Here is a 12,977-nt window from a genome sequence, read left to right on the forward strand (position 1 = left end):
TAAGGAGAAACATTCACTTTTTATCACCACAGAGGCAAATTACAATTCTACTCATGTTAACAAGAGTAGCTTATGACAAAATCACAACCATTTACAGTATGCATAAGATACAACCTAAAAAATAATTTGTTATTTAAAGTGTAAACAGTTTGTCATACATGTCAGGTAGAGGCTCAACATTCAGTGGGTCATAGGTATGGGCCTTGACATTTTTCATGACCATGTGACTTAACCAGGAAAAAATCTAGACCTATAACTAAATACTTATTCATAGAATTAGTGAGAGGGGAAGTAGCTGAAGAGTAGTAGTAGCATAGAGTATAGAGTGACTTTAGAGAGGTGTCAGTAAAGCAAGGCACAACAATGAGAAAGGAGAAGACATTGCAAAGAGGTCACACTAGGGAGTGAGACATGGTGTATCTCAAATGGCACCTTATTCCCTATGTAGTGCACTACTTTAGACAAGAGCCTATGGACCCTGGTCAAAAGCAGTGCACTATATAGGTAACAGGGTGCCATTCGCGACAACCAGAGTAAGGAGATAGTCATGTTAGTCAGTCTGAGTCTGGATCCTGTCCCTCAGCCTCTGAGCCACAGGCAGGAACTCCATCTCCCAGCATAATCGGTGGAAGTCCCTCATGTCGTCACCAGAAGTCCACTGCAGCGCGTCCTCCTTGTCTGAGAGATAGAAAGCGCTTAATCAAAATGATTCAACATAAAAAAACTGAACAAAGTATCTGTTTACAGTAGTATACAGAAGCATAGAAACACTATAGATGGTTATTCAAGACACTTTCGGTAAATCATTACAGTAGTTTGGTATCCTTACTTAGGTATAGTGTTAGGACCTCTAGCAGTGCCTCTCTCTCCTGGTTGTTCATTGTGGATGGGGGGCCTGTCTCCGTCCCCCCCTCCTCAGTGAGGTTCCACAGGGTCTGACACACCAGGCCAGCCAGCTGCCAGTCCACTGGTCCAAAGTCCCTCAGACAGTCTGCCAGCCTGCACACAGGCATGCACACGCACATATACACGCCAAGTGACTGGGTGAGACTTAAGTCACGTGCAGCTGGTCCTAAAAGGTGGGCTGATGAAACTTCTGCCCCTGCTACTGTAGTAAGGCTCTTCGGCTAAAGATGACTGAGTCTTGAGCTTAGCACTCTACAAACGATATAGAGTACCAGTCAAAAGTTAGGACACACCCACTCATTTCTTTATTTTTACTATTCTCTACATTGTAGAATAATAGTGAAGACATCAAAACTATGAAATAACACATTGAATCATGTAGTAACCAAAAAAAGTGTTAAACAAATCAAAATATATTTTATATTTGAGATTCTTCAAAGTAGCCACCCTTTGCCTTGATGACAGCTTTGCACACTCTTGGCATTCTCAACCAGCTTCATGAGGAAGTCACCTGGAATGCATTTCAATTAACAGGTGTGCCTTCTTAAAAGTACATTTGTGGAATTTCTTTCCTTCTTGATGCGTTTGAGCAAATTACTTGTGTTGTGACAAGGTAGGGGTAGTATACAGAAGATGGCCCTATTTGGTAAAAGACCAAGTCCATATTATGGCAAGAACAGCTCAAATAAGCAAAGAAAAATTACAGTCCATTACTTTAAGACATGAAGGTCAGTCAATCAGGAACATTTCAAGAACTTTTAAAGTTTCCTCAAGCGCAGTCACAAAAACAATCAAGCGCTATGATGAAACTGGCTCTCATGAGGACCGCCACAGGAAAGGAAGACCCAGAGTTACCTCTACTGCAGAGGATAAGTTAATCGTCAATTAATTACACCTCAGATTGCAGTCCAAATAAATGCTTCACAGAGTTGATGTAACAGACACATCTCAACATCAACTGTTCAGAGGAGACTGCGTGATTCAGGCCTTCATGGTCGAATTGCTGCAAAGAAACCACTAGTAAAAGACACCAATAAGATAGAGAGACTTGCTTGGACCAAGAAATACAAGCAATGAACTTTAGATCAGTGGAAATCTGTCCTTTGGTCTGAGTCCAAATTGAAGGTTTTTGGTTGGATTTGGATTTTTGGTTCCAACCGAGTCTTTGTGAAATGCAGAGTAGGTGAACGGATGACCTCCGCATGTATGGTTACCACCATGAAGCAGGTGGTGTGATGGTGTAGGGATGCTTTGGTGGTGACACTGTCTGTATTTTATTTAGAATTCAATGCACACTTAACCAGCATGGCTACTACAGCGATACACCATCCCATCTGGTTTGCGCTTATTGAATACATTTTGATTTGTTTAACACTTATTTGGTTACTACATTATTATTTCATGGTTTTGCTGTCTTAACTATTATTCTACAATGTAGAAAATAGAAAAAAATTAGGAAAAACCCTTGAATGAGTAGGTGTGTCCAAACTCGGGTTGCACATTTTGGGGAATATTCAGAGGTGGAAACTTTCCGTGGGAATTAACGGGAATATATGGGAATTAACGGAAATACAGTTGAAGTCGGAAGTTTACAAACACTTAGTTTGGTGTCATTAAAACTCGTTTTTCAACCACTCCACAAATTTCTTGTTAACAAACTATAGTTTTGGCAAGTCGGTTGCTCAAAAAAATAAAGGGAACGCTAAAATAACACATCTATAACACATAACACACACTAGATCTGAATGAAAGAAATAATCTTATTAAATACTTTTTTCTTTACATAGTTGAATGTGCTGACAACAAAATCACACAAAAATAATCAATGGAAATCCAATTTATCAACCCATGGAGGTCTGGATTTGGAGTCACTCAAAATTAAAGTGGAAAACCACACTACAGGCTGATCCAACTTTGATGTAATGTCCTTAAAACAAGTCAAAATGAGGCTCAGTAGTGTGTGTGGCCTCCACGTGCCTGTATGACCTCCCTACAACGCCTGGGCATGCTCCTGATGAGGTGGCGGATGGTCTCCTGAGGGATCTCCTCCCAGATCTGGACTAAAGCATCCGCCAACTCCTGGTGCAACGTGGCGTTGGTGGATGGAGCGAGACATGATGTCCCAGATGTGCTCAATTGGATTCAGGTCTGGGGAACGGGCGGGCCAGTCCATAGCATCAATGCCTTCCTCTTGCAGGAACTGCTGACACACTCCAGCCACATGAGGTCTAGCATTGTCTTGCATTTGGAGGAACCCAGGGCCAACCGCACCAGCATATAGTCTCACAAGGGGTCTGAGGATCTCATCTCGGTACCTAATGGCAGTCAGGCTACCTCTGGCGAGCACATGGAGGGCTGTGCGGCCGCCCAAAGAAATGCCACCCCACACCATGACTGACCCACCGCCAAACCGGTCATGCTGGTGGATGTTGCAGGCAGCAGAACGTTCTCCACGGCGTCTCCAGACTCTGTCACGTCTGTCACGTGCTCAGTGTGAACCTGCTTTCATCTGTGAAGAGCACAGGGCGCCAGTGGCGAATTTGCCAATGTTGGTGTTCTCTGGCAAATGCCAAACGTCCTGCACGGTGTTGGGCTGTAAGCACAACCCCCACCTGTGGACGTCGGGCCCTCATACCACCCTCATGGAGTCTGTTTCTGACCGTTTGAGCAGACCCATGCACATTTGTGGCCTGCTGGAGGTCATTTTGCAGGGCTCTGGCAGTGCCTCTCCTGCTCGTCCTTGCACAAAGGCGGACGTAGCGGTCCTGCTGCTGGGTTGTTGCCCTCCTACGGCCTCCTCCACGTCTCCTGATGTACTGGTCTGTCTCCTGGTAGCGCCTCCATGCTCTGGACACTACGCTGACAGACACATCAAACCTTTTTGCCACAGCTCGCATTGATGTGCCATCCTGGATGAGCTGCACTACCTGAGCCACTTGTGTGGGTTGTAGACTCCGTCTCATGCTACCACTAGAGTGAAAGCACCGCCAGCATTCAAAAGTGACCAAAACATCAGCCAGGAAGCATAGGAACTGAGAAGTGGTCTGTGGTCCCCACCGGCAGAACCACTAATTTATTGGGGGTGTCTTGCTAATTGCCTATACTTTCCACCTGTTGTCTATTCCATTTGCACAACAGCATGTGAAATGTATTGTCAGTCAGTGTTGCTTCCTAAGTGGACAGTTTGATTTCACAGAAGTGTGATTGACTTGGAGTTACATTGTGTTGTTTAAGTGTTCCCTTTATTTTTTTGAGCAGTGTATACATACATACATACATACATACATACATACATACATACATAGTGTTGTTTTAGTGTTCCCTTTATTTTTTTGACTAGTGTATATATACATACATACATACACATATTGTGTTGTTTAAGTGTTCCCTTTATTTTTTTGAGTAGTGTATATATACATACATACATACACATATTGTGTTGTTTAAGTGTTCCCTTTATTTTTTTGAGCAGTGTATATATACACACACACACACACACACACACACACACACACACACACACACACACACACACACACACACACACACACACACACACACACACACACACACACACACACACACGTATGGGACTCCCGATCACGGCCGGTAATGACCGAATCGAACCCCAGGCTGTAGTGACGCCAAACCACCGCGATGCAATGCTTGCGCCACTCGGGAGGCTCTACAACAGATATTCTATGAAATGTTTGCATGTATAAAAATCTCAATAAGCTCAATTAACATAATCAAAAAAAGATTTTAGTAGATCAAGTAAAGTAGACTAAGCTGTGAGTCTTAAAAGCACCAGGTCTTAATTAACATGTTTTAGCACCATAAAGAAGGTACTGGGGTTAAGACCTAGTAAAATGACCACATACAGTAGACTAATATCATTCCTAGTTCCTGTGTGCTCCTTACTTGGTGTGTGCTCCCTCCTGTGTGAGGGTGGTTCTGCTGGGGGGGTTCAGGGCCAGGTTAGTGAGGACCCCACAGGCTGAGAAACACACCTCTGGGCTCTTAGAGTCCAACAGAGTCACCACAAACTGGTGTACTGGGGGAGACAGGGAGATAAGAGGTTAAGATGGGTTAGGGGTACAACACAGGTGGGTCTTTTGTGTCAGTGTTTATCTGGGAAAAAAGGTTTGTATTGCATGCGTGTGCGTGCTCTGCATGTGTATTCACAGAATACAATACTTAAAGCACAACCTTTATTTTGTCTAACAGGTGTCAATAGAGCATGACACATATCCCCATTTCACTCCACTGTGTGTGTACGCATATACACACACCTTTGTTTTGTATGATGAAGTCACAAACCTCCCTGGACTGGGACAGGTTGCCAAACACACGCGTGGCCTCCAGCATCCCATCCATACTGGAGCTGAGGAGCAGCTTCAACAGCACTACAGAGAGACAGAGAGACAGAGAGACAGAGAGAGAGAGAGAGAGAGAGAGGAATGGAGAAAGAGAGGGGGGAGGGAGAGAGCAAGGGAGTGAGACAGCAAATATAAAGAGACACCAGAGCCACACAAACACCTCGACCTAGTATACACATATACAGTTGAAGTCGGAAGTTTACATAAACTAGTTTTAATGACTCCAACCTTAGTGTTTCAACCACTCCACAAATTTCTTGTTAACAAATCATAGTTTTGGCAAGTCGGTTAGGACATCTACTTTGTGCATGACACAAGTAATTTTTCCAACAACTGTTAACAGACAGATTATTTCACTTATAATTCCAATGGGTAAGAAGTTGACTGTGCCTTTAAACAGCTTGGAAAATTCCAGAAAAGATGTCATGGCTTTAGAAGATTCTGTTAGGCTAATTGACATCATTTGAGTCAATTGGAGATGTACCTGTGGATGTATTTCAAGGCCTACCTTCAAACTTAGTGCCTCTTTCCTTGACATCATGGGAAAATCAAAAGAAAAATCAGCCAAGACCTCAGAAAAAACATTTGTAGACCTCCACAAGTCTAGTTCATCCTTGGGAGTTATTTCCAAACGCCTGAAGGTACCACGTTCATCTGTGTAAACAATAGTACGCAAGTATAAACACCATGGGACCACGCAGCCATCATACCGCTCAGGAAGGAGACGCGTTCTGTCTCCTAGAGATGACCGTACTTTGGTGCGAAAAGTGCAAATCAATCCCAGAACAACAGCAAAGGACCTTGTGAAGATGCTGGAGGAAGCAGGTACAAAAGTATCTATATCCACAGTAAAACGAGTCCTATAATCGACATAAACTGAAAGGCCGCTCAGCAAGGAAGAAGCCACTGCTCCAAAACCGCCATAAAAAAGCCAGACTACGGTTTGCAACTGCACATGGGGACAAAGATCGTACTTTTTGGAGAAATGTCCTCTGGTCTGATGAAACAAAAATAGAACTGTTAGGCTATAATGACCATCGTTATGTTTGGAGGAAAAAGGGGGAGGCTTGCAAGCCGAAGAACAACATCCCAACCGTGAAGCACAGGGTGGCAGCATCATGTTGTGGGGGTGCTTTGCTGCAGGGAGGACTGGTGCACTTCACAAAATAGATGGCATCACGAGGAAGGGAAATTATGTGGATATATTGAAGTAACATTTCAAGACATCAGTCAGGAAGTTAATGGGTCTTCCAAATGGACAACGACCCCAAGCATACTTCCAAAGTTGTGGCAAAATGGCTTAAGGACAACAAAGTCCAGGTATTGGACTGGCCATCACAAAGCCCTGACCTCAATCCTATAGAAAATGTGTGGGCAGAACTGAAAAAGCATCGGCGAGCAAGGAGGCCTACAAACCTGACTCAGTTACACCAGCTCTGTCAGGAGGAATGGGCCAAAATTCACCCAACTTATTGTGGGAAGCTTGTGGAAGGCTATCCGAAACATTTGACCCAAGTTAAACAATTTAAAGGCAATGCTACCAAATACTAAATGAGTGTATGTAAACTTCTGACCCACTGGGAATGTGATGAAAGAAATAAAAGCTGAAATAAATCACTCTACTATTATTCTGACATTTCACATTCCTAAAATAAAGTGGTGATCCTAACTGACTTAAGAAAGGGCATTTTTACTAGGATTAAATGTCAGGAATTGTGAATAACTGAGTTTAAATGTATTTGGCTAAGGTGTATGTAAACTTCCGACTTCAACTGTACATGCACGCAAGTGCGCACACACACACACTCTCACTCTCTTACACTTGGCAACAGTGAGTCCTCTGTCCCTGACCACTGAGCTGTCTTCCTGGTAAAAGGACAGGTTGTTGATGGTGGCAGCCACGTTCACCAGAAGCTCCTCGCTTTCCTGCATGGACCTGAGCTCTGACACACACACACACACACACACACACACACAACACACACTTTACAGCAAGGAGCATTAAAACATGATGCATTTACTGTAGAAAAAAGATCTCTGTTGAGGCTCTCTGCAGCACAGCAAGAACAGAATTTATAGGTCAAATGAAGGCAGAGGTATAGTAAAAAGTGTGAAAATAGTAACTATGGAATATGCAAAATTCACTTAGCTACATGTTATCTGCAGGAAATGTACAAATAAATGTGGGTATCATTTCCAACGAACTTGTGCAGAAAAGTAAAAAAAGATGCAAGCGGTTGAAAACAGAATGTGCTCTGGATTTTGCAGCAGATGTTGCTTATTCGGTCATACTGTATATCACATATTGCGGTCGTACTGAGTGTCAACCGGTGCCTGCATCATAGTGTGTGTTTCGTTTCTGGGTCTCACTGGAAAGGCCCTTTAGTGTGGTGGAGAATTTCTCCTCCTCTCTCTAATGTAAAGCAGCATGCATCATAAACTGTGATCAAAACAGGATATTATTGAGATGCCTGATTTATGTCCACAGCCAGTGCAGATCGGAGAGGGAAAAACTCCATCTCTTCGGTCTGCCTGCCTGGCTCTCACAATCTACTCTCTGTTTTGCGGTTTTTCCCATTCTTTCTTTACTTTGTTTCACACTCACCCTCTCTTTCTTCAAATGGCCATACCTTTGTCTTTATCACCATCTGCATATGGCCCTCTATTTCTCTCTGTCATTCTCTCTCCATCTCCTCATACCAAGTCACGTACAGTACAGTGTGTGGGAGGGAGGCGGAAGATAAGAGCTCACAGTTAAAGCTGAGAAACTAAGAATTTCACACCCACCTGAACATGGCCTATACCAGTCAGTCAGTCCTGAAACCAATCTAACCACCTAGGAGTTTCACAAGAACCAACCAGGCTCTCAAAAGAACAGAACATTCTGCTCTCTCTCTGGCTCTTTTCTGCAAAAGGACCCAAACTGAAAAAGGATGTGCACAACAAACAAACAAAAATCGAAAGAAAGAAAGCGAGAAATGGAAAAATGAAATAGGTGTTAGATGTTTGTTAGATGTAGGACTGACAGTACAGAGTTTTACATTATAAAGGGTTTGTACATTTTTATTCATCTGGTGACGGAGCACCTAAGGGCTAAACAAATAAAGTACTACTGTCTTGAGCGCTAGCTCAAGTTAGCTAACTAACTAACCCTGGTGAATAGAAAGCTTCAGTACAACCAGGGACAATATGGGGATGGGAACATTATGGGGATGTTATAGGATTATTATGGGGATGTTATGAGAACATTATGGGGTCATATTTCACCCTTACATTACCCTCAAAGTGCTGAAACTCACCCAGTGTGTCCAGCAGGTAGTGTATTAGGTCTGTGTTAGCTGCCAGGGTCGGTCCCACTGCAGGGTGGATGGACATATTAGCCAGGACCCTGACCAGCTTCACCAGCACATCCTTGCTCTCCCGCCACCCCAAGAAAGGGGTGCGGGGGTTACAGGTGTCCCTGGCTGGAGGTGTGCGGGGTGTGTGTGCGGGAGGTGGGTCCCACCTCCCGTGGTAGGTGTGGTAGAGCCCCAGGAGCACAGACATACATCCCTCAGCCGTGAAGAGGTGCTTTCTGGCCTCACTGCTCCGAGACGTTAGGTTACCCAGAGTGAAGAGCAGACGCACCACCAGGTCCTGTGTGGAGGAGAGACAGAGGGAGGGGGCTTGAATGTGTTTCAGTGTAGTGTGTGTGTGTGTTATCCACATAAACAAATAACTTGGTTACAGAGAGTAACACAGTCATTTCTCCCATCAGATATGGCATTACATTCATTTTCAATTTCTCCCCCACCACAACGACAAGGACCGACAAATTACCCCAAAAGCAGAAGAAAACAACCTGTATACCACCACGTTTGTTTCTCAATCGCACACCGCCCCTCCCCTAAAGTGGGTGTCACAAACGCACACATCCTTCCCATTGCCCTAGAGTTACCCTAGTCCTGGGCTGGGCTGACTGGCAAGTGTGGCTGGGATGGACTGGGCTGTACTGTACAGGCTGTCCTGTCAAAGGGCTATTCAGGACACAATGTGATCAACTGTGTGTCTATGTGTATTAATGGGGGATATCTACTGTGTCTAGCGTGTGTGTGCCCACTGTGTGTGTGTGGTGTTAGCTCCCCTGCTGTGTTTTGTTTATTCCCTGGGTGATTTAGATCCTCCCCACCCCGTCTCCCTGAGGAAGGGCAGGATGACTTCCTCAATTTCTCCTGGGACGCTGATTAAAGTCAAAACACACACACACACACACACACACACACACACCTGTAAATGTACTGGGCTTTGGGAGTACATAAACAACCTGCTCAAGGTAAACAGGCTTAGTCGATGAACAGTATAAACACTGGGAGTGAATAGGCTAATCTGCTTTCTATACCACAGTACACACACAGGGCTCACCTGTTTCCACTGGTGTCTGCTCAACAGTTCTATAAATAGTGTGAAGCAGCCTGGGGTCTGGGCCAGAACCAGGCAGCACTCAGAGTAGGAGGACAGTTTACTGGAGGACAGACAGAGGGACAATAAATAACACTGACCAGATAGACCGTGCTTCTACACCTGCATTGCTTGCTGCTTGGGGTTTTAGGCTGGGTTTCTGTACAGCACTTTGAGATATCAGCTGATGTAAGAAGGGCTATATAAATACAATTGATTTGATTTGATAGACTCTCACTGGACAGTTTAACTAAAGAGGCATTGGTTTTATTGGCATTAGTTGGAAATAGGGAGAGCTACATGGTTTTATAATCATTCACTGTGAGATAGTGAACTGTTCATTCATATTATAAGATAGAAAACACATTTACAGTTCATCCTATGAGGAATAACAGTTCAGAGTGGCTGATGTAGTTGGGAAAAGTCTTTGAGACATATTTAACCATCACTTCATGTTTACAGGCTAAAAAGAAATGCACAATGTCCAATGGCCTGAGGACTGTACTGTCCCACTCTCAATAAAACAGTTGAATGTAAGTTTTGAGAGGTTTTAGATGTACAGTGTGTGTGTGTGTTACCTGAACACCCTGGCAATGTTGGTGCAGATGTCCTGGTCTCCGTGGTGATGGCGCAGCACCAGGCACAGTTCTGTCAGGGTGCCGTGGGAGACGAAAAGGGGGCGGGACTCGGGGAGGTCAGCCAGGTTCCTCAGGGTCGCTGTCAACTGCAGGGGTCAGAGGTGGAGAGAGAAAGAGCGAGAGGGAGAGAGCATGTCAGGCAATGTCGATGTGATGAGAGCGGAACCAAGAGAACAGATGATTTATTGTAGATTGTCTTTGCCAGTTGCACCTGATGTAACAATATCTCCAGTAATCTTCAACCTTTTTGACAGAAGGAGCAAAAGTTATTCAAAGACCCTATAAATCACTCTATCGTGAAGGAAACTGATTTCCAACACTACACAGAGCGTTGCCAGCAGTAGCGCTGAAATGACAACACTCTCAGATCCCTCTGACTACCAACAGCATAACAAGCAGCCAGACAGGCTGCCACATATCGTTTCATATCAAATCATCTGCTAAACTCTAACTCAGGATGCCATCTTAATCAGTTAATCAGATTGAAGACGTTAAGTGTTGATTTTCTATAGAATGAAACACACTGTACTGTGGAGCAGAGCTGTGTGTGTTATGGCCCGAACGGATCAGAATATTATGGAGGAGCAGACAGAAACAAAAGCATAATTCCTAATAGCAGGATAAGGACAATTAAAGAACCCTCACCAGAACTGAGAAGTTCCTTAAAACCGAATATTTCACATTTTGTTCCTTTTAATGTTTAGCTTTTTTACTTCAACTGAAAAGTGAACTGTCCAGCTGTTCTTCAACTGTCGAGGAACTTAGCAGAAAGTTGCTCAAAAAACTGCCCTTGACTGATTTGGGGTCAGCTCTACCGGGCCTTTACCATGGTGTTTATAAAACTGGTTCGGAGTATCTTCTACAATCTCACCTGTACATGGATGTGTCCTCCGATGGTGAACTGAGTGTGGTCAGGTTGGGACAGTGGATGGAGCTTCTGTATGAGCAGGGTGGCCACACCCACACAGTCCTTGGCCAATAGGAGCCTGAGGAGGGTGGAGTTCCCTGAGAGGAACTTCAGAGTGCCCACACAGTACAACACAGCCTCCCCAGACACACACACATCCTCACAGCGCAGCACACACAGCAGGGAATCTGGACATAATACAAAGTCACACACACTTGTTAACACACATCACTCCAACCTCACAACACATGAGCTGCTTTTAATTAGAACCTTACACAGGTAAAAACAAACATTCACACATACAGTACCAACCAAAAGTTTGGACATACCTACTCATTCCAGGGTTTTTCTTAATTTTTACTATTTTCTACATTGTAGAATAATAGTGAAGACATCAAAACTATGAAATAACACATTGAATCGGGCAGTAACCCAAAAAAGTGTTAAACAAATCAAAATATATTTTATATTTGAGATTCTTCAAAGTAGCAACCCTTTGCCTTGATCACAGCTTGGCATTCTCTCAATCAGTTTCATGAGGTAGTCACCTGGAATGCATTTCAATTGACAGGTGTGCCTTGTTAAAAGTTCATTTGTGGAATTTCTTTCCTTCTTAATCCGTTTGAGCCAATCAGTTGTGTTGTGACAAGATAGGGGTGGTATACAGTAGATGGTCTTATACCAAATAGGGATAAGTCCATATTATGGCAAGAACAGCTCAAATAAGCAAAGAAACGACAGTCCATCATTACTTTAATAAGACATGAAGGTCAGTCAATCTGGAAAAGTTCAAGAACTTTGAACGTGCAGTTGCAAAAACCATCAAGCATGGTGAAACTGGCTCTCATGAGGACAGCCACAGGAAAGGAAGACTTGAGTAGGTGAATGGATGATCTCTGCATGTGGGGTTCCCACCGTGAAGTATGGAGGAGGAGGTATGATGGTGTGGGGGTGCTTTGCTGGTGACACTGTCTGATTTATTTAGAATTAAAGGCACACTTAACCAGCATGGCTACCACAGCATTCTGCAGCAATACGCCATCCCATCTGGTTTGCGCTTAGTGGGACTATCATTTGTTTTTCAACAGGACAATGACCCAACACACCTCCAGGCTGTGTAAGGGCTATTTGACCAAGAAGGAGAATGATGGAGTGCTGCATCAGATGACCTGGCCTCCACAAATCACCCGACCTCAACCCAATTGAGATGGTTTGGGATGAGTTGGACCGCAGCGTAAAGGAAAAGCAGCCAACAAGTGCTCAGCATATGTGGGAACTCCTTCAAGACTTGGAGAAACATTTCAGGTGAAGCTGGTTGAGAGAATGCCAAGAGTGTGCAAAGGTAAAGGGTGGCTACTTTGAAGAATCTCATATAAAATATAGTTTGATTTGTTTTAACACTTTTGTTTACTACATGATTCCTTATGTGATATTTCATAGTTTTGATGTCTTCACTATTATTCTACAATGTTGAAAATAATAAAAAATAAACAAAAACCCTTGAATGAGAAGGTGTCCAAACTTTTGACTGGTACTGTATATAATTAACATTATACACACATACTGTTAAGTGTGTCAATGTTACCTATGATGGAGTTGTTCTGAAAGAGGATATCGTTGCTCTCACTGCGGCTGATCTTGAAGATGAGTTTACAGATGTTCAGCAGGTTTTTTCCACTGACGTTCAGCTGAACAACAAGTTATTAGACA

At 43.7% G+C, this 12,977-nt stretch overlaps 1 protein-coding gene across 2 annotated transcripts in view; it reads right to left on the minus strand.

The window, feature by feature from the left end:
- The window catches only part of armc2 (armadillo repeat containing 2), a 22,867-nt gene continuing 9,890 nt past the window's right edge, over window positions 1-12,977 (minus strand). Inside the window, exons 9-18 of one of the 2 annotated variants that reach the window (XM_014145261.2) lie at window positions 12,853-12,955; window positions 11,232-11,455; window positions 10,301-10,446; window positions 9,687-9,786; window positions 8,585-8,921; window positions 7,106-7,228; window positions 5,199-5,312; window positions 4,828-4,960; window positions 830-999; window positions 1-678 (exon numbers count right to left, since the gene is read on the minus strand). In XM_014145261.2, the coding sequence (XP_014000736.1) occupies window positions 551-678; window positions 830-999; window positions 4,828-4,960; window positions 5,199-5,312; window positions 7,106-7,228; window positions 8,585-8,921; window positions 9,687-9,786; window positions 10,301-10,446; window positions 11,232-11,455; window positions 12,853-12,955 (1,578 nt within the window). In that variant the 3' untranslated portion in view covers window positions 1-550. Of the gene's footprint in view, window positions 679-829; window positions 1,159-4,827; window positions 4,961-5,198; window positions 5,313-7,105; window positions 7,229-8,584; window positions 8,922-9,686; window positions 9,787-10,300; window positions 10,447-11,231; window positions 11,456-12,852; window positions 12,956-12,977 lie in introns of both variants that reach the window. The other variant, XR_001321010.2, reaches the window with a different exon arrangement.

This window comes from Salmo salar, chromosome ssa15 (genome assembly GCF_905237065.1).
Source record: "Salmo salar chromosome ssa15, Ssal_v3.1, whole genome shotgun sequence".
In the NCBI taxonomy this organism is placed as follows: domain Eukaryota; kingdom Metazoa; phylum Chordata; class Actinopteri; order Salmoniformes; family Salmonidae; genus Salmo; species Salmo salar.